This window comes from Cottoperca gobio, chromosome 13 (genome assembly GCF_900634415.1).
Source record: "Cottoperca gobio chromosome 13, fCotGob3.1, whole genome shotgun sequence".
In the NCBI taxonomy this organism is placed as follows: Eukaryota; Metazoa; Chordata; class Actinopteri; order Perciformes; family Bovichtidae; genus Cottoperca; species Cottoperca gobio.
The window spans coordinates 24,453,223-24,479,924 of NC_041367.1; the positions used below are offsets into that span (position 1 = coordinate 24,453,223).

Genomic DNA, 26,702 nt, shown 5'->3' on the forward strand with positions numbered 1-26,702 from the left:
AATTTGTGTACAAAAATTATATATATATATATATATATATATATATATATATATATATATATATATATATATATATATATATATATATATATATATATATATATATATATATATATAGTATCACGTTTAGAAAAAGAATGACTTTTTACATTGGTGTGATTGACACATTTGACACAAGGTCATTAACATGCTGCACCTTAAAAGGACCACGAATGTCCTGAATCTCATACAATCTGCGACAAAACTTTAAAACCCAGATTCACTCATTATCCGGGGACGTGAAGCAAAACCTGATGTTTGACTAAGCATCATTTCATCAATCTGAGAAATGATTACACAAACTATCCCCAAAGAGTAAAGATCCAAATGGCAACCCTGATTATTATTTTTTGATTCTTGGCTTTCATTTATCTCCATGTAACTGATCATGATCTTTGCTGTGCATTGTTGTAATAAGTCCTATGAAATGACATTGGGCCTCATTGAGGGCCACTCTGTCATATACAGCCGATGGCCCTGAGCTGGCCTTGGGAAGCTTGACTGAGTTGTAGGAGAAGTGAGGTTAGTGTTGGCCGCTGTCAGAGTTGGCAGATGGGTTGTATGGTGCGATGACACAGAAGACACAGCCTGCCTCCTGGAAAGCTTGCTTCATTTCCACCTAGTGGGCCAAACACAGACTGCATCAGAGAGTTTCACAAATACAGTACATACTATCTCTGAATTTACAACCCATAACATGCTTAATTAATGATGTAGCCAAAAAATAAATGAGGAAAGAAGTTGGTGGTCCTGTCAACTGACCCTCTGTAAGGGCCTGAGCTTTTACATACTGAGACAGTGAGGTTAAAGGCTTAGCTCAGATGTTTTGAAGTGGGGTCGTATGAGCTACTTATCCATAGTCTATATAGTACAGTAGATGACAGTCGGCACGCCCCCAGTTTGAAGAACCAGACAGGAGCACCAGCACAGGAGCAGAGCAATGTACTGCTGTGGGCGGAGGCAGCAGCAAAACATGTTTGATAAAAACAGTATTTTTCCTCGCAGAACATGAAAGTTGCTCTCCCTCTCAAAATTCAACCAAAAGTACAACTGATCCAATCTTCTCAATCTTTAGTAATAACAGTTCAGAACATGAAGGGTTCTTCAGAACATAGCTTCTCTAACCTACTCCTTGCTGCCAGAGACCTGGCAGCGCTTCCTCTTACACAGCTGAGCCACATTCGGCTTGAGGGAGGAAGCAATTGAGACCCTCAGTATGGCTTGAAGATGCTCATCAGTAAGTTTGGACCTGTACTTTGACTTATTAAAGTTCATGGTGGAGAAGAGCTTTTCACACAGATATGTGCTCCCAAAAAGGAACATGGTCCGCTTGAACATCCAGGAAAGCTCAGGGAAGGTGGGGGGCAATTCTCTCAAAAATTGTCCGAGCTTGTCTGCTTTTCCACTCACCTCCCTGAACTTGGCTTTGAGTTCAGAATTGCACTGCAGGTCAATGAGCTCCATTTGAAGCACAGGAGGGGCATCATGCACATCGAAGGAGAAGGGGTCAGCAAACATTTGAAAATTGGCTCTGTGTGTCTTGAAGTCTGCAAACCTGTGATTAAATTCCTCCTCTAGCTTTACAATGGCATCAGCATACTTCTCACCACTGAATGGTGTGCCCACATCCATGAGTGCCTTGCATGCTGGGAAATGGCAGAGGTTTGTCTGAGAGAGCTGGGCTTTCCATAACACAAGTTTTGTGGAGAATGCTCTGACGTTGTCATAGGCAGCACTGACCAGCTGCCCCTGGCCTTGTAATGTCTTGTTCAGTACATTCAGCTCCTGTGTGATGTCAACAAGAAAAGCTAAGTCCATGAGCCATTTGGGATCACTTAGCACAGGAACAGCCATCCCATCCTTCTCCATGAAGGCTTTCACTTCTGCTCTCAACTCAAAAAACCTCTTCAAGACGTTTCCCCTGCCGAGCCAACCTACCTCGGTGAAGTAGAGCACATCCTCATATGCTGACTCTATTTCCTCCAAAAAGGCGCAGAACTGGCGGTGCTTTAAGCCCCTGGATCTGATGTGGTTGATGCATTTCACAACGACAGACATCACATTGTCAAACTTCAGGCATTTGCTGCAAAGGGCCTGCTGATGGATAATGCAGTGCAGAGCAATGGCCTCCTCCACACCCTCATCTCCCAGTTTTCTTTGAACAAGTGCCACCAGTCCATTTCTCCTCCCTGTCATTGATGGCGCTCTGTCGGTTGTTATTCCAGCAAACCTCTTCCATGGTAAACCGCCATCCACAATGGCATCACACAGATGGCGGAATATTTCCCGAGCGGTGGTCTGGCCATGCATTGGAATCACTGTGAGCAACTCCTCCATCACTTCAAAATTGTCGTCAACACCGCGGACATACATTGCGAGCTGCGCAGTGTCAGTGATGTCTGTGCTCTCATCAAGAGCGACTGAGTATGCACGGAAATGTTTGTCTTTCTCACGCAGTTGATCGTATATGTTACCTGACAGGTCAGAAATGCGCTCTGCCACTGTGTTGGCTGAAAGGCTGATGTTGCTTAACTGACCCTTCTTTTCCGGACAGACTATACTTGCAGCCTGTAACATGCACTTTTTGATGAACTCGTCGTCTTTGAATGGCTTTCCCGCCTTAGCAATCATCTCACTCACCACGTAGCTAGCTTCGACTGCCGCATCGCTCTCTTTGCTTGCTTTCTTGAAAAGATCTTGTTGCCTCAGTCGACATGTTTTAAGATTGGCGACCCGGTTCTCTCTCTCATCTCCCTGGTATTTTGCATACTCCTCAGCATGTCTAGTTGAGTAATGACGTCTGATGTTGTATTCCTTGTGCACCGCAACTTTCTCTGTGCATATAAGACACGTCGGGGTGCCCTTGTGCTCAACAAAAAAATATTCCGTATCCCACTTTCTCTTCACGGCAGGTTTTGAGAAAGACATGACTGGGGCTGGGTGACAAAAAAATATAAAACGCCCAGGGCAACGACTTGGCAAAAAGGTGCGTGTGAGAAAAACGCGCGGGCCGCACTAACACTAAACTTTGATGTCAAGTAGGGGGCCACAAAATATCGTCCAGCGGTCCTCAATTGGCCTGCGGGCTGCAGGTTTGAGACCCATGCTTTAAGGGTTGTCTCAGCATTGTTTTTGGTGTACAATTGCTACACACTGTATATTATTGGGTGTTGACATTTTGCATTAGACTAATATCACTTTTTATAGCAGAGTTTCTCTTGAGTTTTAGCTCAACATCACATCTCGTCCCAGCCATTAGACTCTGCACGCTGACTCAATATTTGTGGATATTTTTATTTCGCCTGTTAAACTCAAGTTTTTCATAGATTTATCATCTAAATGTTTTAAATTCTGCAAAAAATGTTACAGGTATGGATGCTGAAAACAGAACAGACAACAAGTTGTTCCTTTTGTGTTGAAGTCGTGTAAATACCAGCGTGAGTGCAAGACAGCTGTGATCATTAAACAGATCACTTCCTCTAGGTGGAAATATTGGAACTACTTACTTTTTCTCCGATGCCAAGAAAAGTAAACTTCACAGCTGTTTTGTTTCCTGATCATTTAGTTAGAATGAACGCTTTCTGTTTTAAGGATGGAGCCCGAACGTAATGCAAAGATTTACCATAAACAATGTCTCAGACAAATGAATAAGGCCAACATTGGATATCCCTGCATGGAAACAAAAGTGAGTTCATTTAGCAGAGAACCTGAGGATTCTCTTGATTACATCATAAACTAGACTTGTGGTTTTAGAAGTGTAGAGTTTGCTCTCTGACTACACGACACTTTCTGACCATCACATGATGGAATATGTTTCTACTGTTTACTACAACAATCTACTGGAGTTCTGTAGATTTGTACGGTCTATTGTATGCCTTTCAATTTTACTTGAAAGAAGTACATTTTGAAATCTAACGAAGTTAACCAAGACACAGGAATAGAGACAACAACTTCCACATAGTGCAATCTCACCAGTCTCTCTTCATCCAGACACAGACCCACCACAGCCCCCCCACTGCCTGGTAACTTCACCGCCGAGCCAAACTGGAAGGAGCAGCAAAAACTTTAGAATTGCAACAGAAGAAAACCGCCTGAAGGCGCACACAGATGGAGATGGAGAAAAGAGCGAGAACTGTTAAATAAAACATGCTCTGCTCTTAGCGGGTGGAAGAACCTGCGAGTACCGACCTGCCTCGCCAGCTGAACCATCTTGAGATTCCCCGGACCCAGACAGTCCTCAGTGTAGACGGACCTGTGGGATATGTTGTTTCTTTAGCTGTGAGTGTAACTGTAGTACCTCTTGCCTAATGCTTTGCATCAAAATATACTGTTTACCTCCGCAGCTCGAAGTTCTGGTCCATCAGTTGAGCCAGACGCTTCCAGTCTCTGTCCTGTAGAGCTGTCCTGAGGGGAGAACAACTTCAGTCACTTTCACCTCTAATGTTCTGAACGTCTGAAAGGCCAAAACAAAGACTAAAACTTTGCATGTTCTTGGAACTCACAGTGCATACACATTTAACACAACAATTAAGAAACAAGGTTACACAGAATTATTCCCATGGTTGTTTATGTCTAGCTTTTGCCCTGATATATTTGAGCAAACCTCCAAAGCTTTTATTGCATACATCTTTGATCAACAAACCACTTCAAAGTACTCAAACCAACCTCGCCTGATCCGTGAGCTCAGCAAACGTCTTCATGGCCTCGACTACCAGAGGCTCCCCTGGAACACAGAACAGCATCAAAGCAGTTCAACAAGCCATCCATTTGAATAAACCCTTAAAAGGACAGAAAGATGGAAATACGCACATGGGCCTGCATGTTATTCTTAAAAAGGACTGAAGAATTTAGTCTGTTTATAGAAAACACTTAAATAATACTTGTGGGTATTTGGTTATAAGCCTATTGGACAAATAAGGACTACATTTAAAGCTGATGATGGGGATACAAGAAATGTCCGGGATTGCCAAAGTAGGTGTGATTGATCCTGAGGGGAACATGAATACATGTACCCAGGTCAATTATTTAATGACAATCTGTCCGATAGTTGTAGAGACATTTCAGAGACGCTACAGCTAAAAGTCACTGGATCACCAAAACCAGTAAGATTTATCCTCTGAGAACCATTAACGTCTGTACCGATTCATCTAGCATACTGAGAAGTCTCAATGATATGAAGACACACCACTGAGCCAGCGCTGTCTGATGTTGCTGTGAATGCGTCCAGAGTCGCTGGGGTCGCTCAAGTAAGCCAGCCAGAACAAGGGGAGCCCACTCATGTCCAGAGAAATATAGCACCCTGAGAGTGGGAAACACACATTAGGCAAGAAAAGGGTTTGTATCATAGACTTAGCATCTAGAGACAGATGGTGACTTCCATACCGTAGCCCTGCTCTTCCACGAGCTTCTTGCTGAAATCCATGTAGACTAAGCCTTCATACACCTGTAAAGGCAAAGAGGTATTCAATTTAGGATGAGGTTGGGTTTGATGTGGTGACAGAGTGGAGTGGTGACTGACCTGAACAACTCTGTCCTGCAGACCAGCAGTGATGAATAGTTCATCAGTCTCCACGTTGAGGATGAAGTTGGCTCGGATTGGCTTTGGGAGATCCTGAAGTGTAAAATAGGAATACAGTATGTGAGACAGAGAAGATTTGTTTCATGTCCTTTTCACATTATTTTTAATCTCTTTTGAGACTTTTATACCTAGTTGGGCGTTTTTGTCTCATGCAGTTTAAAAAAAGGCTTTGATAATTACACTAAACAGTTGCTGTTTTCACTGTGTGACTTCACCGGATGTGGAGGGAAGGCTGAATTCCTAACTGAATACATGAGAGGATGATGTTTTCTCGATAACAGCAAACAGTGGAAGGCAACAAGTTTTATTTCTCGTAAATTTGTGACTTTAATCTCAGAGAATTTCTGAGGTAACACCATGAGATGGGAGCAATCCTTACATTGTCGGTGATGTTGTAGAATTTCATAAGACATTTGAGGGTAGCTGAGACGATGGCACTGTGAAAAGAGAGGATCTTAAACACGTAAATTATTTAATTAAAAAATGTGCAGTATAACTTTTAAATTGTCTAATACAGATAAGGAAACATCAAACAAAACTGTTTACCTGCTTCCAGCAAGGCCCTGCAATGAAGAAGAGAAACATCGTTTCATCATTACAGAACTTTTTCACATTAGGCCTAAACTATAAACTATTTATTGTGAACTGTTGGGCTTTATTTCTTTCGTATTAAAATAAATAAATGCATCCTCACCACCTGCCGAGGAATGTTGGTGTCGTACTTCAGTGTAAAGTTCTGCTTTGTCAAAGCAATGCTGCAGTAAACACACACACACACACACACACACACACACAATTAGCGGTGAAAGTGACCGTCCTTAACTCAGGCGTGTTAAAGTGTTAAAATGAGTTGTTTTGATCATAAAGTAAAGTATTGTTCCAGATACCTGTGACTAAATGTGTTGTGCCTTTGTAGATACACTGTGATCTGTAAGTTGTAATGCACATGTGTAAATGATAAACTGAGGCATAATATTTCATGGTTGTTCATAATGTTTTGTAAAAAGATCAAATTTGAACATTTTCAGAATGTACTTGTACTCTTTTGCACTAAAACGAAGGGGAACATTTGGAGTTGTCATTATTTATAAGTTATTATGCTCTGATTTTACTGGTCCGGCCCACTTGAGATCAAATAGGGCTGCATGTGGCCCCTGAACTAAATGAGTTTGACACCCCTGCTTTAACCTACTTTCAATGCAAATCCATTTATATTTTCTAAAATCAAGTTTGACTTTTCTTTCATTCTATTCCAGAAAAATATCTTATGTTTTCACAACATTGACCTTCAATCACTTTTTAACTTGATATGGTGAACTTGTTAGCAAACAGCTTGCTTATCTACATCCAGCAGAGTAACAGTCTCGTGACCTTGTGCTTCTGGTGACCTGATGAATGGAAGTCCTGTGTTCACTCTCGGTTCTCTCCAGCCACATTCTCACTTCCTCAAACCTGTTTCTTGCCATTTCTCTTCCTATCCACCAGATGCACTCTGACTTTTTCTTGACCGTTTACATGTTCGCCTGGAGGGTATATATGGCCATATTAAGTGCCATCTCAAACCAATTAGCGAAGAGTGAATGTAGATTATAAAACCCTCCAGTATTGATGCTGACCTAACCAGCCAACCTCACTGATCAGGTGTTTGTGTCCGTCATGGAAGACATTCTGTGTAAGTACAAGTACAAACATTTACTAAGTGTTGTTCTCTAAAATATCTTAAATCTTGGAAATGATGTTTGTGATAAAATGACATGGAATTAATATTTATGTGCGACTGCCACCAAATATAGGCAGCTGTGTTGGATTTTGGGGAGGGGGCCACAGTGTCACACTTTGACTAAAGTAAAGATTATTATTTATGTTTTAAATTGTAATGTATAGTGGATATAACAGATCAAATAAGGTTCACGTTGACCATTAAAAAGCATCTTACAAATGAATGCATCAGTAACAAAAATCCAATAATATAAAAGCAGTAGTTTTACTTGTAATGAAGTATTGTTACAATATTGTATTATCACTATACACCTAAGTAAAGGATCTGAAAACTATTTTCAACATCAAAAGAGTCCCATGATGTTAGAGAATGTTATAGCAGTATCCATGGTGATATACATGATATACAAAGTTGGTCAAAAAGAACGCTAATGCTCATATTGTCTGCGTTTGAATGTAATTATATCTAGCTCTTGTGTTTTCACAGTTTCTCATCTCACCCCTGTTTGGAGCAGAACTGGTAGAACTTCTTACAGGTGGCCTGCAGCAGCCGCAGACCTCCCAGGTACCTACAGAGCATGGAGAACACAACATTTAGGAAAGGCCTGAACATGACTCCTGTATTTTAGCTCATTCCGCTTGTTGTGTACGCACCCTTCCTTCCTGCTGATATAGAACAGATCTTGCAAGCTTCCAAACTCTGTGGGGTCATTGAGTGGATGAGGGACTAAAACCTACAAAGTCACAGAAAGTCACAAGACGTTTCCACAATATGTCACGGTGTGTTTTTTAACTTACGAGTGTGTGAGAGTTACCAAAGTCTGGCTCTCCACTAGAGTGACCTCGGCCCAGAAGTTACAGATGGACATGGCGATGGTTTTCCCGTTGAAGCCGTCTGAAGGGTTCCCCATTAGTCCAACTCTGGGAGTCGTCATATATTTCGAAATCAGTTCATACAGTGTGTGTCAGGCTGTCAACATTCAAATGCTCTTGTTGTGAGTTTGGTAAGGAGGAAGAGGCTTTTAGCTTAAATTCAAAGCAAGCGAGAGTAATTTGTGTTTTCTTACCTGGCAAAGGATCGGCATGTGATTGGTTTAGCAGGATTGTGCTGTTGCTTGGTGGAGTAGTGGGTGAGCCACTTGGTGTAGTCTGACAGGCCCTGAGATGTCAAGAGGAAGCAAGAGAAAGTCAAATATAATATATATATATATATATATATATATATATATATATATATATATATAAATAACAAACTACTAAAGGGGTGAATAACAAACTACTAAAGGGGTGTGTATTAAATAAGATGCCTGAGCATTGTTCTAGATTGAGAGTTACATTTTACTTTACAACCTGTCATCACTGAAGAAACATTGTATTTCAAATAGATTACATTATTGCAATGCTCTTTTTACTGGTTTTATGAAATGATCAAATTTTCAGAAATGTGCTACTGGACTTTTAACCAAAAAGAAGGAGAGAGTATTACCTCGGTTTAAGCTACACTCCATTGTGTCCGAGTATCTTTCACAATAGAGGTTAAGGTTTATGGTTTTAAAGCTCTTAATGGGACTGGTCTACATTGCACTCTCTGACTTTATATAATCCTTCAATAGATCTTCTACTGTTGGGTTTTCAAATAAATGCAATTATGAGCACAAAAATAAGCAGCGTTAGTTAGAAGTGAGCTTACCAGATCGCACATTTTGGACCGGATCGTTGGTGGTCTAGTTGAATTGTGGGTAATGTAGGCACCACATTTTGATGATATCTCAGTATCTGCTGCATCAATTTTTATTCTTTTTTTCCACATTGTGAGTCTGAGTGTTACAGGAGTGTAATGCTAAATCTATGGAGTACTTTTAAAGTCTAAGAATGAACATTATTTTCCTGTGTAGCTCATTAAATGGCCGTTGTCATTGGGAGCATAGATGTGAGGTGGTATGGCAACACTCTACCTTCTTATTGGCTCAGTAAGGCCGTTTCCATCTCTTGGTGAGCTGAATCACTGCAGGGAGGACGTAGTAATTATTATTATGACGGGAGTGAAGGAGGACGCCAGGTAGTCAGTGTAGGGAGGAGTCTGCTGCTCCTGGTGCTTTCTCCCTTAGAATCTATGAGTTTGATGCTGTGTGAAAAGTAAATGCTGATGAACTGAGGTAGAATACAAACCACTTGTCCGATGAGCTGGAAGCCAGTTGGAAGTTTCATCCCAAACACATCCAGTTGCTTCTCATTGATGAGCCACTCCTGAAGAGAAAGGAGACACACATGTTGTGTTTATCACTTTATTCCTTACTGACAATGCACCAACGTGTTATGTGTAAAGTACGACTAATTAAAAAGAATCTAAGAGAGTTGAATGTTGACCTTAAGATTTTCATCGTAATGAAAAGCAAAACCATAAATTCCCACAAACTCCCTTTGCAATCATGTAAAGATTAAAATATAACCATATAACCACATGAGGACTGATATTAGAATCAATCCCCATTGAAAATGTTTCTCTGATAATTGTCTCAGAAGTTACACAGCAGATATTCTAGTAGCTGATTTAGTCTTTAGAGGAATATTTAGTTTAATTATTTTACATTACCAAAAAGTCATAACTTTAGCTGAAATAATACTTATTGAATTAGTTCTTACGAACCCAGAATCGTCCGAAGGACCTGTCTGAGGCCTGAGGCTGCAGGCTGAGGAAGTTAGACAGGTAGGACAGTGTGTCTCTCTGGATGCAGTAAAACACCACGCTGGCCAGACGCGAAGCTGTGAGCACTTCCTGTGGTTTCTCTAAGAAGCGAGTTATCCTGATTCAGAAAATAGATTAAAATCAAATCTGCAACATAGTGACATTTACAACATGTAGAAAGTTCTCAAAGGCCACACACAAAAGTACTTTAAAAAACAAAAGGTATAATGTGACATTTCTGTGATTAAAATGTCTAAAAATGACTTTTCCCGACAAAATGACATTATCCAAAATGTTTCAAACTATTTTCAAACATAGAGAAATCCATCATTTGAATCAGGGTAACGGGCCATTTCATCTGGTCCCCTTCGTGCATACATCAGTGTTGTGGTTGTCTGCCAGAAGCTGTCATACATTGACTTTTTATCCAGTTTTAAGCCACATTTTTACAATACACTTTTAAATCTTGGTCGTGTTATACTCAACGTTTTAACCAGATGAAGGATTTTAGTCATCGGACATCTGGATTTTGAGTTCTCAGAGAAACAACTGAGCAAACGTTAGCGGCAGCTCAGAACGCAGTCGCTCCAGTACGTCCTCTCTGTCTGCACAACGGCATCCGAGAAACAATGTTTTTTATGTGAAACTGCTTTATTCAGTGTTTTTACTGGTTTTAGTCACCAGGTCCGTTTATTTTGAAGAAGAGGAGACGTCTGCGGATAATTGGGCTGCCAGTAAAAACCTCCTGAACGATGAACAATGAAGGAATCCTAACCAGGAGAAGCTGACTGCAATGACAAACTCCCATGATCCCACGCTACCTCAAGACGCCACCAAACTCCGTCTTTCTTAGTTGTGCATGTTGTGCATCATGCTGTGCATTTTATTTACATTATTATGTAAATAATGCATGTGCTGCATTATGGGGCTAAAGAAAAACAACTTCTTCTCACCTGTGAGTGTCAGGCAATACCTCCACAATGCCTCTGGAGCTGCTTTTCTCACTTTCCTCCAGCTCGTAGTATATGATCAGCTCTCCAGGCTACACACACACACACAAAGGGATGGACTGCTCAAGACTTCACCTCCACAAAAAACATTGATTTGAACTTGATAGATATCCTTCGCACACAATCGATGTCCACTAAAAGGATGAACTTGTATTAGTAATCACCTCGGACCTGAAGAAGCGGATAACTTGAGCAATGTCAAAGTTCTGGTCTGCACACAGCATGTCTCCTGCAATCTGCTCACACAGAAAGAACATCCTCAATGTTTCACAGATATTAATTCAGATCTACAAGATTACACCCGGTCAATGCAATGAAATGTAACTGAGCAGCAGGGTTGGGTAGCAACGGCTTAATGTGTAATCGGAATTATGTAATTAGATAACAAAACCCAGTATCTAATCACTGATTACATTTTTAAAATGTGCAATTAGATTATAGTTACAATGTCAGGGATAGTTTGAATATATGTACATTTTAAAATTAGGAAACTTCTCTTCATTATAACCAATGCTATTAACTCATGGAAAGTGCCACCTAGGGTTTCTCCGCTTTATAGCAAGGGAAAAATAACAGTATTGAGTCCATATGGAAAGTTCAAGCAACTGCATTTTATATGCATTGAAAATGTTTTGAGAAGTTTATATTTGTGGAACTCAAATGTTGGTTGCTGCTTCTATTTCTTTTATTTATTAATATATGGTGCAATGCTTTCAATGTTTTTGAAGTAATCCAAAATAAATCCAAAAGTATTTCAGATTAAATGACTTCTTTTTTTAACAAATATTGCCATGTCATTTGTATTCAGTAACTGACTACATTTCAAAGTAATCTGACACAACTGCGGAGTCATCACGTGCTCCAACATCAACAACAGAATTCACCATACCACCATGATGTCGTCCTGCAGCTTGCGGCTGCGTATGACCAGCTCCAGGTCGGCCACGGCTCCAAGGCGGTCCTCCAACGTAGTGCTGCCATCATTCACAACGTTTTCAACCGGGAAGTCATTGGCTGTGGCCCAGCGCTCATAGTGCTTATACCTGGTCAGTGTTACACAGTAAGAATGGAGCTCACTGTATACTGTACTGTATACTGTGTACTCACTTGAGAAAAACATTAATTCCATGAAAACCTCTCATAATTCTGAAATAATAATCTTCTTAATTCAGAAAAACAGATAAGATTGTTTTCTTCCAGGAAAGCTTCAGGGCACACATTATTATCTAAAGTCAATGCATTACGCTTCCATAGTAACAGAATAAAAGCCATTTTGGCAGCAAACTAACAATCAACACCAACCGGGTCATGCAACGGTTAGAACTCACTTGTCTGCATTAGTGACCAAATATACTTCTGTGAACAACTGTCGCCTGGAGAGAAACCAGAAGAAGTTAATCAGTGAATGTTATAGAGTCAAAAGAGGATCAGAAATTAGGTTCATGTTGGGGCCACTTGCCACTGTCACGCACATGTTGACCGTTTCCCACCAAAAGTCAAGGATCTTCTTTCCTCCAATTCCAGGAAGTAAAGCCTTTGGTACTCCAGTCAAGTGGCTGTATAAGCCTGTGTCATCATTCTGGGAGAGGAGAGGTAGAAAGTAAGCTGGACTCAAATACAGGTGATACTAATATATATATATATATATATATATATATATATATATATATATATATATATATATAATATATAAATATAAATAAATTATATATATTCAAAAACGACTTCATGAAAGAAAGGAAAAGGAAAGGAGAGACCCTGCCCGGAGGAAGCCCGGGGCCCCCGTCTGGAGCCAGGCCCAGAGGGAGGGCCCGACAGCGAGCGCCTGGTGGCCGGGTTTGCCACGGAGCCCAGTCGGGCACAGCCCGAAGAAGCTACGTGGTGCCTCCCATCCATCCATCCTGTGGGCCCACCACTCATGGGAAAAACCGCTGGGGTCGGGTGCGCTGTCACATGGGTGGCAGTGATGGTCAGGGACCTCGACGGACCAGACCCGGGCAGCAGAGGCTGGCTCTGGGGACGTGGAACGTCACCTCTCTGTGGGGGAAGGAGCCGGAACTAGTGCGGGAGGTGGAGCGCTACCAGTTGGATCTGGTAGGGCTTACCTCCACGCACAGTCTTGGCTCTGGAACCGTACTCCTGGATAGGGGTTGGACTCTATTCTTCTCCGGAGTTGCCCAAGGTGTGAGGCGTCGGGCCGGGGTGGGGATACTCACTAGCCCCCGGCTGAGCACCGCTACGTTGGAGTTTATCCCGGTGGACGAGAGGGTCGCCTCCCTACGCCTTCGGGTTATGGGGGGGAAAACTCTGACTGTGCCTATGCCCCAAACCGCAGTTCTGAGTATTCGGCCTTCTTGGAGACCCTGAATGGAGCCCTGAAGGGTGCTCCAGTAGGGGACTCCGTAGTCTTGCTGGAAGACTTCAACGCACACGTGGGAAACGATGGAGACACCTGGAGAGGCGTGATTGGGAGGAAGGGCCTCCCTGATCTAAACCCGAACGGTCGTTTGTTATTGGACTTCTGTGCTAGCCATGGAATGGCCATAACAAACACCATGTTCGAACATAAGGATGCTCATAAGTGCACGTGGTACCAGACCCTAGGCCAAAGGTCAATGATCGATTTCGTAATCGTATCATCTGACCTGAGGCCGCATGTTTTGGACACTCGGGTGAAGAGAGGGGCGGAGCTGTCGACTGATCACCATCTGGTGGTGAGTTGGATCAAGGGGTGGGGGAAGACTCTGGACAGACCTGGTAAACCCAAACGGGTAGTGCGGGTGAACTGGGAACGTCTGGAGGAAGCCCCTGTCCTGGGGATCTTTAACTCACACCTCCGGCGGAGCTTTTCAGCCATCCCTGTGGAGGTTGGGGGCATTGAACCTGAGTGGGCGATGTTCAAAACCTCTATTGCTGAAGCTGCGGTGATGAGCTGTGGTCTCAAGGTCTTAGGTGCCTCAAGGGGCGGTAACCCTCGAACACCGTGGTGGACCCCGGTGGTCAGGGAAGCCGTCCGACTGAAGAAGGAGTCCTTCCGGGTTATGTTATCCGGGAGGACTCCGGAAACAGTTGCAGGGTATCGAAGGACTAGAAGGGCGGCAGCTTCTGCCGTGTCAGAGGCAAAGCAGCGGGTGTGGGAGAAATTCGGAGAAGCTAGGGAGAAGGACTTTCGGTCGGCACCAAGGTGCTTCTAGGAAAACCATCCGGCACCTCAGGAGGGGGAAGCGAGGAACCATCCAAGCTGTGTACAGCAAGGGTGGGACCCTGCTGACTTCAACTGAGAAGGTTATCGGCCGGTGGAAGGAGCACTTTGAGGAACTCCTGAATTCGACTAACACGCCCTCTATGGTTGAGGCAGAGCTGGAAGCTGATGGGGGATCATCGTCAATTTCCCTGATGGAAGTCACTGAGGTAGTCAAACAACTCCACAGTGGCAAAGCCGCAGGGGTTGATGAGATCCGTCCAGAAATGCTGAAGGCTTTGGGTGTTGAGGGGCTGTCTTGGTTGACACGCCTCGTCAACATTGCGTGGAAGTCTGGGACAGTGCCTAGGGGTTGGCAGACCGGGGTGGTGGTTCCCCTACTTAAAAAGGGGGACCAGAGAGTGTGTGCCAACTACAGGGGTATCACACTTCTCAGCCTCCCTGGTAAAGTCTACTCCAAGGTACTGGAAAGGAGGGTTCGGCCGGTAGTCGAACCTCTGATTGAAGAGGAACAATGCGGATTCCGTCCTGGTCGTGGAACAACGGACCAACTCTTCACTCTCGCAAGGATCCTGGAGGGGGCCTGGGAGTACGCCCATCCGGTCTACATGTGTTTTGTGGATCTGGAGAAGGCGTATGACCGGGTCCCCCGGGTGATACTGTGGGAGGTGCTGCGGGAGTATGGGGTGAGGGGGTCACTTTTGAGGGCCATCCAATCCCTGTACGCCCAAAGCGAGAGTTGTGTCCGGATACTCGGCAGTAAGTCGGACTCGTTTCCAGTGAATGTTGGCCTCCGCCAGGGCTGCGCTTTGTCACCAATCCTGTTCGTGATTTTCATGGATAGGATATCGAGGCGTAGTCGTGGAGGAGAGGGGTTGCAGTTCGGTGACCTGAGGATCTCATCGCTGCTCTTTGCAGATGATGTGGTCCTTATGGCATCATCGGTCTGTGACCTTCAACAGTCACTGGATCGGTTCGCAGCCGAGTGTGAAGCGGTTGGGATGAGGATCAGCACCTCCAAATCTGAGGCCATGGCTCTCAGCAGGAAACCGGTGGATTGCCTACTCCGGGTAGGGAATGAGCCATTACCCCAAGTGAAGGAGTTCAAGTACCTCGGGGTCTTGTTTGCGAGTGAGGGGACAATGGAGCTAGAGATTGGCCGGAGAATCGGAGCAGCGGGGGCGGTATTACAGTCACTTTACCGCACTGTTGTGACGAAAAGAGAGCTGAGCCAGAAGGCAAAGCTCTCAATCTACCGGTCGATCTTCGTTCCTACCCTCACCTATGGTCATGAAGGCTGGGTCATGACCGAAAGAACGAGATCACGGGTACAAGCGGCCGAAATGGGTTTTCTCAGACGGGTGGCTGGCGTCTCCCTTAGAGATAGGGTGAGAAGCTCAGCCATCCGTGAGAGACTCGGAGTAGAGCCGCTGCTCCTTTACGTTGAAAGGAGCCAGTTGAGGTGGTTCGGGCATCTAGTAAGGATGCCACCTGGGCGCCTCCCTAGGGAGGTGTTCCAGGCACGTCCAGCTGGGAGGAGACCCCGGGGAAGACCCAGGACTCGGTGGAGAGATTATATCTCCTCTCTGGCCTGGGAACTCCTCAGGATCCCCCAGTCGGAGCTGGAGGATGTGGCCCGGAGAAGGGAAGATTGGGGTTCCTTACTGGAGCTGCTGCCCCCGCGACCCGATCCCGGATAAGCGGTAGACGATGGATGGATGGATGATGGATGATATATATATATATATATATATATATATATATATATAATATATATATATTATATATATTATATACCACACATGTAAGTCAATAGGGGCAGTATTTCACCTCTACATCTGTGTGTATACATACATAAATACATAATACCTACATATATATATAGAGAGGAAAAAAACAGGAGAGAGAAGAGACACAGACATATAGAGACAGGCACACACACACACACACATGAGAGAGAGGAGAGAGACGAGACAAAGACAGAGAGAGAAAGGCGAGAGCGAGAGAGAGACACACACAAGAGACAGAGAGAGAGAGAGAGAGAGAGAGAGAGAGAGAGACAAACATATCTATAGGGAGAGAGAGAGAGAGAGACAGAGAGAGAGAGAGATAGAGACAGACAGAGAGAGACAGATAGACAGGACAGAGAGAGACATACACAGCCACAGAAGAGAAGGAGAACAGACAGCAGAGAGAGAGAGATAGACAAGCATAACAAGACAGAGAGAGATGAGAGAGAGGAGAAGAGAGAGAGAGAGAGACACACACACACAGAGAGAGATAGAGAGAGAGAGTACACACACAGATAGAGAGAGAGAGACAGCTAGACAGAGAGACGATGAGAGATATACAGAGAGACAGAGAGATATATACACACAGAGAGATAGGAGATACACACGGAGAGAGATAGACAGGAGATACAGAGATAATACAAGTGAGGAGAGAGACAGGATCTAGACAAGTATATAGAGAGCTAAGAGAGATATATACATACAGACATATAGAGATAGGACAGATAGAGAGAGAGAGAGAATAGACAGAGAGAGAGAGAGACAAGAGAGACAGGAGAGAGAGAGAGAAGAGAGGACAGAGAGAGAGAGAGAGAGACAGAGAGGAGAGAGACATGAGAGAGAAGATGAGAGAAGAGATAGAGAGAGAGAGAGAGAGAAGAGAGAGAGACACAGAGATATAGAGAGAGAGATAGATAGGAGAGGACAGAGAGACAGAGAGAGACGAGAGAGAGAGAGAGAGAGAGAGAGACAGATAGGAGAGCAGATAGAGAGACAAGAGAGGAGAGAGAGGACAAGAGAGAGTAGGAGAGATAGAGACATAGATAGATGACAGACACACAGAGACAGGGAGAGAGAGACAGACACACAGAGAGAGAGAAGAGCGACAACAGGACCACAGAGAGAGATAGAGAGAGACTAGACGCGAGACACAAGAGACAGGACAGAGACAAATAGAGAGAGAGACAACAGACACCAGAGGACAAAGAGAGAGAGAGGCAGAGCCACAGAGAGAGCCACACAGAGAGAGATACAGACACACAGAGAGAAGGACACAAGAGAAGAGAGACAGACACAGAGAGAGAGATGAGAGGACACAGACACAGGAAGAGAGAGAGAGTAGAGAGACACGAGAGGACAGAGGGAGATAGAGAGAGAGACAGAGAGAGAACATAGAAGAAAGACAGACAGACAGAGAGACAGACATACAGAGAGAGAGAGACACACAAAGAGAGAGAGATGACAGAGAGACACACACAGACACAGAGAGAGAGGAGAGGGACACAGGAGAGAGAAGAGAGGAGAGACACAGAGAGCAAGAGAGAGAGAGCGAGGAGAGAGAGAGAGATAGGAGAGTAGAGAGAGAGAGAGAGAGAGACTGAGGGGTCAGAGACACAGAGAGAGAGCGAGAGAGAGAGAAGAGAAGAGAGACAGCGAGAGAGAGAGAGAGAGCGAGAGACAGAGACAGAAGGAGAGAGACAGCGAACAGAGAGAGAGAGACAGAGACACAGAGGAGACAGAGAGACAGAGACCAGAGACAAGAGAGAGAGAGAGACAGAGACGAGAGACACGAGAGAGGAGAGACAGCAAGAGGAGAAAGAGAGAGACTAGACAAGAGGGAGAGAGAGAGAGAGAGAGTGAGACACAGCAGATGAGATAGAATAGAGAGACACACGGAGAGAGAGAGACAGAGAGAGAAGGATAGCGAGAGATACAGTAGAGAGAGAAGGGAGAGCAGACAGAGAGAGAGACAGACACAGAGATAGAGAGAGACAGAGAGAGAGAGAGATACAGACACTAGAGAGATATATACACATATACACATATGAGACATATAGAAAGAGAGATACAGACACAGATAGAGATATAGATACATATAGATAGAATAGATACAGGGACAGATATAAATATTTATACACAGAGGATATATATATAGGGAAGAGAAGACATTATTATGACACACCGAGAGATATAGCAGGAGATCCAGATAGGAAGAAGCGAGAGAGAGGACAGAGTGAGACCAAGGACTCAGTAGAGAGAGGATAGAGAGAGACAGAGATAGAGACCCAGGAGAGAGACAGGAGATGAGACAGGAGACTATAGAGACAGATAGATCTACTGGAGAGAGACACAAATAGCCACCACCGGACTAGCTATAGAGACAGAAGAGACACACACAGAGAGAGAGAGAGAGATTATATATATAAAAAAATAATAGAATAGAGAGAGAGAGATATTACAGACATAGACACACATATAGATATATATATATATATATATATAGATATATATATATATATAGAAATGTGGGTATATGTAGAGATAGGGGTGTATATGTATATATATATTATTGACATAGAGGAGAAAGGAAACAGACAGACAGAGAGAGTAGAGATAGAGAGAGGATGAGGATGAGCGAGAGAGAGAGAGAGACACACACAAGCCCACAGAGAGAGCGAGGAGACGAGGAAACAACATAGGAGACAGGAGAAGATCAGGGAACAGCCAAGAGACAGAGAGAGAGAACAGAAGGCTGGGAGATAGAGAGAAGAGAGAGCGAGAGACAGAGAGAGAACAGAGAGGGAGGGAGAGAGAGAGAGATAGAGGAGAGAGAGAGATAGAGAAGAGAGAGAGAGAGAGTAGAGAGAAGAGACGACCCAGCCAGACAGACAGACAGAGAAGAGCGACAGAGAGAGAGAAGAGAAGAGTGAGGACAGAGACAGAGATACAGAGGGAGAGATACCGGAGACAGAGACAGAGCGAGAGCAGAGAGAGCGAGACAGACCGAGAGAGAGACAGAGAGAGAGTACAGACAGAGAGAGCGACAGAGATAGATACAGAAGATGGAGAGAGAGAGAGAGGAGACAGAGAGAGACAGGAGAGAGAGAGACAGACAGACAGACAGCAGAGAGAGAGAGAGAGCAGAAAGACAGACAGAAGAGATCGAGAGAGCGAGAGATGAGAGACAACAGACAAAGAGAGAGAGAGAGAGAGAGATACAGGGAAGAGAGAAGGATAGAGAACAGAACGGAGAGAGAGGACAGAGAGAGTAGAGCACCGTGACCCCCAAACAAAAAACACCGACAAGGAGAGAGAGAGAGCGAGCAGATAGAGAGAGAGAGGAGAGAGCAGAGAGAGAAGAGACGAAGGAGAGAGAGAAGATGACGGAGAGAGAGGAGAGAGAGAAGAGAGAGAGAGAAGCAGAGTAGGAGAGAGAGAGAGAGAAACAGACAGACAGGAAAGACGACAGAAGAGAGAGATAGAGAGACGCTAGAGAGAGAGGTGAGGAGAGGAGAGGAGATCGCGCGAGAGACAGAGAGAGAGAAGAACCGACAGATCAGTATCAGACAGACATACAGAGATAGAGAGAGAGGAGAGGAGAGAGAGACAGGACAAGAGGAGAGAGGAGAGACAGACAGACAGCCAGACAGAGAGCGCTGAGAGAGCGAGAGAGAGATAGGACAGACAAGACATAGAGAGATGAGATGAGAGACAGACCATGCCAGACAGACAGAGAGAGAGAGAGAGTGAGAGAGAGAGCGGAGAGAGACAGAGAGAGCGAAGAGACCGACAGAGAGAGAGAGAGAGAGAGAGAGAGCGGAAGAGAGAGACAGAGAGAGAGAGGAGAGAGAGCGAGAGAGAGAACAGACAGAGAGAGAGAACAGGAGGGAGAGTAGGAGAGATGAGAGATGAGAGAGACCAGACAGGAGAGAGAGAGAGAGAGAGAGAGAGATAGAAGACGGAGAGAGAGAAGAGACTAGAAAGAGAGGAGAGAGAGAGGAGAGAGAGAGCGAGAGAGAGAGGCGAGAGAATGAGAGGAGGAGAGAACAGAGAGAAGAGTAGAGACAGACAGGAGAGGAGAGACAGAGAGAACAGAGAGGACAGAGACAAGACAGAGGAGACAGAGGAAAGGAGAGACAGCGGACAGAGATAGACGAGATACAGAGGACAGGAGGAGACAGACAGAGAGAGAGAGACAGAGAGAAGAGAATTCGAGAGAATAGAGAGAGAGAGACAGAGAGCGAGACAGGAGAAGAGAGGAGGAGAGAGAGATGAGAGAGGAGGCGAGAGATACATGAGAGAGAAGAGAGAGAAGAGAGAGAGAGGAGGAGAGAGAGATAGAAGAGGAGGATGGAGAGAGAGAGAGACAGAGACCGAGAGAGAGACAGAGATAGAGGAGAGAGAGAGAGAGAGAGAAGTGAGTGAGAGAGATAGAGAGAGAGAGAGAGAGAGCAGAGGAGCGAGAGAGAGAGAGAGAGAGGGGAGCGAGAGAGAGGACACAGGACGAGAGCGAGAGAGAGACATACACAGATGAGAGAGATAAAGAGAAATAAGAGAGACAAGAGAGAGACACGAGATACATAGATATAGACATTAAGTATATATGATATGTAGTATAGGGTAGTATCGATATATAGATAGATACAGAGGAGACTGGCGAGAGAGGGAGAGGGGAGAGGGAGAGAGAGATAGGAGAGAGGACCAGTAGAGAGAGAGAGGAGATGGAGATGAGCGATAGAGAGGAGATAGACCGAGAGATACAGAGATAGGACAGAGAGACAGGAGATGAGAGACAGATAGACAGAAGTAGAGAGACATGAGAGATGGAAGAGAGAGACATGAACAGAGTGATGACATATACGTATATAGAACATCGACAAGAAGATAATAGATAGATAGAGATATACATAAGATAGAGAAGATAGATATATAGATACATAGATAGATAGTATATATATAGATATATTATATATATATATATATATATATATATATCTAGTATTATTTATCTAATATATTATATATATCTAATATATTTAGATTGTATGGACCCAGATGTAGAGGTGAAATACTGCCCTCTATTGACTTAGAGCAGGTGGCTCGGAACTACACATTGCACCTTTAAGTAAATGGACTAAATTATTTGCATCAAAACTTACTAACAACGTAATAAGTACTACTTATGCACAATGGACCATATCAGAATCATGTGTATCATGTGTACATAATTTTTCATGGTGCAGCTGGTAAAGTTAGAGATCATTTTGTAAACTCTATACACTGCTGGGTAGTCCCACAACGGGGACATTTATAATACCTAATAATAATAAATCATAATTATAATACATAATAAAATACATAATAATTATGAGCTAATTTATCATTTGTATTGATAAACTAAATCTGCAAAATAACCAACGCTTTGAAATAAATGTAGTGGAGTAAAAAGAACACTAGGTATTGGAGTAGAAGTATGAAGTAACATAAAATAGAAATACTCAAGTAAAGTTCAAGAACCTCAAAATTGTTCTAATATACAGTAATTGAGTAAATGTATTTAGTAACATTCCACTACTGAGTATACAGTATATGTGTTCCTAAGGTCAACAACGGTTTTCCACGCTCAGTGTAGGTGATTTATTGTATAATGTCTATTCCCATTCAATATTCCCCATTACAAAAGCTTGACTATTATTCACAATTATTGCAAATGTCACTACCAGCGACGTTATAGACACAATGCTAAAGACACGTAGAAAGTTACGCATGTTAACCATTAGGTCCGATCAATAATTTTGTATATATACAGCTCTGGAAGAAATTAAGAGACCACTGCAAAATATCAGTTTCTCTAGTTTTACTATTTATAGGTATGTGTTTGAGTAAAATTAACATTTTTGTTTTATTCTATAACTACTGACAACATTTATCCCAAATCTCAAATAAAAATATTGTCATTTAGAGAATTTATTTGCAGAAAATTACAAAATTACAAAAATGATGCAGTGTTTTCAGACCTCAAATAATGCAAAGAAAACGAGTTCATATTCATTTTTAAACAACACAATACTAATGTAGGAACTTAGGAAGAGTTCAGAAATCAATATTTGGTGGAATAACCCTGATTTTCAATCACAGCGTCTTGACATGCTCTCCACCAGCACATAACTGTTGGGGGACTTTATGCCACTCCTGGGCAAACATTCAAGCAGCTCAGCGTTGTTTGATGTCTTGTGACCATCAATCTTCCTCTTGATCACATTCCAGAGGTTTCCAATGGGGTTCAGCTCTGGAGATTGGGCTGGCCATGACAGGGTCTTGATCTGGTGATCCTCCATCCACAACTTGATTGACCTGGCTGTGTGGCACGGAGCATTGTCCTGCTGGACAAACCAATCCTCAGAGTTGGGGAACATTGTCAGAGCAGATGGAAGCAAGAATTCTTCCAGGACAACCTTGTACGTGGTTTAATTCATGCGTCCTTCACAAAGACACATCTGCCCTATTCCAGCCTTGCTGAAGCCCCCAGATCATCACCGATCCTCCACCAGATGTCACAGTGGGTGCAAGACACTGTGGCTCGTAGGTCTCTCCAGGTTTCCGTCTAACCATTAGACGACCAGGTGTTGGGCAATCCTTACGGTCTTTTGCAAACCTCAGCCTGCTCTTCTTTGCTTCTCATTGATGAAGAGCTTTCTTCTAGCTTTGCACGACTTCAGTCCGGCCCCTAGGAGCCTGTTTGGAACCGTCCTCGCCGTGCACTTCACCCCAGCTGCCGTTTGCCATTCTTTTGCCATTCAAATGAGTTGGCGCTCATCCCGGTCAGTGGAGAGTCGTTTTCGCCCTCTGCCCGTCTGTAGCTTTGTTGTCCCCAATGTCTGCTGCTGGACCTTGTTCTTATGAACCGCCATCTTTGAAATTTTAAGGATGGCGGCAACCTGATGCTCACCGTATCCCTCTGCCAGTAAAGCCATAATAAACCCTTCTTTTCCTCACTCAAAACTTTTATTTTCTACTCTTTTAGTATGGTCAATAGTTATTGTTTGATCCAATTACTTTTCAGGCACTACAAGCACCGTTTTAACCATCCAGCTGGTCCTATTGCAAGAGGATAGTGATGACCACAGCAGTGGTTTTTATACTTTTCCACGTTAAATACGATTTTTTCAAATGATCACCTAAGCACAGTACTTCATTAAGTATAATGAGGTGTGCTTGTGGTTGGAATTCAACATAAACTGGAATGGCTGCCAGACATGTAAAAAAGCACATTTAAGAAAAATGTGGAGTGGTCTCTTAATTCTTTCCAGAGCTGTTATATATATATAATATATTAGAGAGATATATATATATATATATATAAGTATATATATATATATATATAGATATTATATATATATATATATATATATATATATATATTATATATATATATATATATATATATAATATATATATATATATATATATATATATACACACACAGGACTGTCTCAGAAAATTAGAATATTGTGATAAAGTTCTTTATTTTCTGTAATGCAATTAAAAAAACAAAAATGTCATAGCATTCTGGATTCATTACAAATCAAACTGAAATATTGCAAGCCTTTTATTATTTTAATATTGCTGATTATGGCTTACAGCTTAAGAAAACTCAAAAATCCTATCTCAAAAAATTAGAATAGTTCCTCAGACCAAGTAAAAAAAAAGATTTATAACAGCAAAACAAAATCAAACATTTGAAAATGTCCATTAATGCACTCAGTACTTGGTTGGGAATCCTTTTGCACGGATTACTGCATCAATGCGGCGTGGCATGGAGGCAATCAGCCTGTGGCATTGCTGAGGTGTTATGGATGCCCAGGATGCTTCAATAGCAGCCTTTAGCTCATTAGCATTGTTGGGTCTGGTGTCTTTCAGCTTCTTCTTCACAATACCCCACATATTCTCTATGGGGTTCAGGTCAGGGGAATTGGCAGGCCAATCGAGGACAGTAATGCCATGGTCAGTACACCAGTTACTGGTGGTTTTGGCACTGTGGGCAGGTGCCAGATCATGCTGGAAAATGAATTCCTCATCTCCATAGAGCTTTTCAGCAGACGGAAGCATGTAGTGCTCTAAAATCTCTTGGTACACAGCTGCATTTACTCTGGGCTTGATGAAACACAGTGGACCAACACCAGCAGCTGACATGGCTCCCCAAACCATCGCTGACTGTGGGAACTTCACACTGGATTTCAAGCAACTTGGATTTTGCTCCTCTCCAGCCTTTCTCCAGACTCTGGCGCCTTGACTTCCAAATGAAATACAAAACTTGCTTTCGTCTGAAAAGAGGACTTTGGACCACTCTGCAACTGTCCAGTGCTTCTTTTCCATAGCCCAAGTCAGACGCTTCTTCCGTTGTCTTGAGTTCAGAAGTGGCTTGACCATGGGAATACGGCTATTGTAGCCCATTTCCCGGACACATCTGTGAACAGTGGCTTTTTGTGTCTTACCCTCCTGATGGAGGGTGTCAATGATGGTCCTCAGGACAGCAGTCAGATCAGCAGTCTTCCCATACTTGTGATTTAGTTTACTGAACCAAGCTGAGTGTTTTTCAAGGCTCAGGAAACCCTTGCAGGTGTTTCGAGTTAATTAGACGATTCAAGTGATTCGTTGAACACCCTACTAGTATACTTTTTCATGATATTCTAATATTAGAGATAGGATATTTGAGTTTTCTTAAGCTGTATGCCATAATCAGCAATATTAAAATATAAAAGGCTTGCAATATTTCAGTTGATTTGTAATGAATCCAGAATGTATGACATTTTTGTTTTTTTAATTGCATTACAGAAATAAAGAACTTATCACAATATTCTAATTTTCTGAGACAGTCCTGTAAGGCAATAAAAGTCATGGATTTTCCTAAAACCTTAACTTTCAATCATTGGACCCCTTTGAGTTCCTACAATTTCATTCCACCACAATGCTCGGTCGGTAGGGGGCGGTCAAGATTGCGAGCCTATGACACAAATGCTATTATATAACAATACGGATAAGATTGTTGGGTCAGATGTAATCCGAATGCATCAGTGTATCCTCGCGATTCCGTAAATGTGCCAGGTGGTGGTCTAATAAGTAAACAGGCTAGCCGACAAGTAATTAATTCGTAAAATGCCGGATTCTTTAAGGTAGTTTGGCGTACCATGACCGCTACATACCAAAAGCGAACTTTGCACTACTTCAGGTAATCTCCTTTCTGCTGCCACATTCACTCTACTTACCTTAATTTGTGTCTCTAAAATGGTGCCGTGGCCGGCTACCAGCAGTATACAGATCATTGATAAAACTTCACTTCGTCCTTATGTTGCTTTTAAATCAATAAGAACAGAGTGTAGGGGTTGAAAATATATTCAGTATCTGCAACAGCTTTATTCTTCCAGCCTCAATGAAGTAATGTACTTCCGCCAAGAATCTTCAAAATAAAACACTCATGACCACTTTAGCAGTTCATCTTCCTGCTGGAGACATGAATACAACTGCAGCGTATACACAATCTATACTCAAAAGCATACCTGTCAACATTGGAATTTCAAAATAAGGTAATTGTTTTGGCGGACTCCGCCCATATTGTTAACAGCTCTCAGCCCCCCACCCATATAATGTAAATGTAAACACATAAGGGACGGGTAGGCTATATACATTCAGGAAATACATGTTTATGTAAAGTATGTATTACATGTAGCCTACAGACATGTTTATACATGTTTATGTATTTTATTTAATATCATCAATTTATTTGATGATGGATGAGTTGTGTGGCTTTTGTTTTCCCCACGAGGACTTCATGCGATGGTAGAGACGGGAAACATGTCCGCTACACTGCGACTGAAATCATCGCAGAAGCTGAAGGCGCAAAGAATCGACATCTTTCCCTCAGCTTTGGTCACTTGGTCTGCCTCTGAAACAGTTCTTGTCACACATGAAGTCATTGACAGTGTATGTTTTGTGCCTCTTGGCGTACTTGTGCTTGGACTAATATATCATAACACATCGTTTTGTTTGCCAATTAGCCTCCTGGAAAATTAGCTAGCAAAACCTTGAGATTGTTAGGTAACATGCTAATTAGATGTGCAATCAATATTTAGGCAGTGGTGGAAGAAGTATCCGCTCCGCCTCTTTGCACGTTGCAGCTGGTGGAGGTGGAGCTGCTTCTTTGATTGTTCATGCTAGCGAACATCGCTTATTCCGCCGTGTGCAATGCTAACATCTGAATGGCACACTTTACAAAAAGCATGAGTTTGCTTGACTCTGCTTTTTATTAAATAAGGGAAGGTCTCCTCCCATTTGTCTAGTTACTTGCATAAAGTTTTAACTTTTTTAGCAGGTACAACTGCGTCTCCATCTATCTCCCGTTCACTGTGACTCTCATCCATGTTGTCTTCTTCTGTGTTATTGTTCCTGTTTTCTTCTGTGTGTTTACTGGCGGATAACGTTTTTCAGCTAATGTTAAACATAATACTGCTACATTGCTCTATCGGAGGCCACTTTACACTTTTTTAAATGAGGCCTTTTTTAATTTTTTTTGAAAGGTCAAAAATACGGAATAATTATGGGAAATATTTAAACGGGAGGAAAACGGGATAGAAGCAAAAATACGGGATAATCCCGGGAAAAACGGGAGGGATGACAGGTA

General features: G+C 43.0%; 1 protein-coding gene across 1 annotated transcript; it reads right to left on the minus strand.

Annotated features, from left to right (window-relative positions):
• Nucleotides 1–122: 122 nt before the first annotated feature.
• On the minus strand, nt 123–25,487 carry gkup (glucuronokinase with putative uridyl pyrophosphorylase). The gene is made up of 23 exons (XM_029447157.1): nt 25,291–25,487; nt 12,505–12,611; nt 12,361–12,405; nt 11,922–12,075; nt 11,197–11,268; nt 10,976–11,064; nt 9,984–10,140; nt 9,506–9,583; nt 8,404–8,495; nt 8,152–8,257; nt 7,991–8,070; nt 7,837–7,905; nt 6,312–6,372; nt 6,164–6,180; nt 5,997–6,054; nt 5,558–5,650; nt 5,422–5,482; nt 5,225–5,338; nt 4,705–4,762; nt 4,375–4,443; nt 4,228–4,291; nt 4,012–4,083; nt 123–658 (listed from the first exon to the last, which is right to left on the minus strand). Exons 1-23 carry the CDS (start codon nt 25,345–25,347, stop codon nt 563–565), a joined length of 1,869 nt encoding a protein of 622 aa, XP_029303017.1. The 5' UTR covers nt 25,348–25,487; the 3' UTR covers nt 123–562.
• Between the last annotated feature and the right edge of the window lie 1,215 nt (nt 25,488–26,702).

What these genes read in the sequence shown, in the direction of transcription:
- gkup (XM_029447157.1), bottom strand. Translation starts at nt 25,347, where the DNA reads ATGATCTGTATACTGCTGGTAGCCGGCCACGGCACCATTTTAGAGACA. An exon ending in TCTACAACATCACCGACAAT is followed by an intron (nt 5,651 to 5,996) that starts GTAAGGATTGCT and finishes TTTACACTTCAG; the next exon opens with GATCTCCCAAAGCCAATCCG. An exon ending in TGGTTCAGCTGGCGAGGCAG is followed by an intron (nt 4,084 to 4,227) that starts GTCGGTACTCGC and finishes TGCTCCTTCCAG; the next exon opens with TTTGGCTCGGCGGTGAAGTT.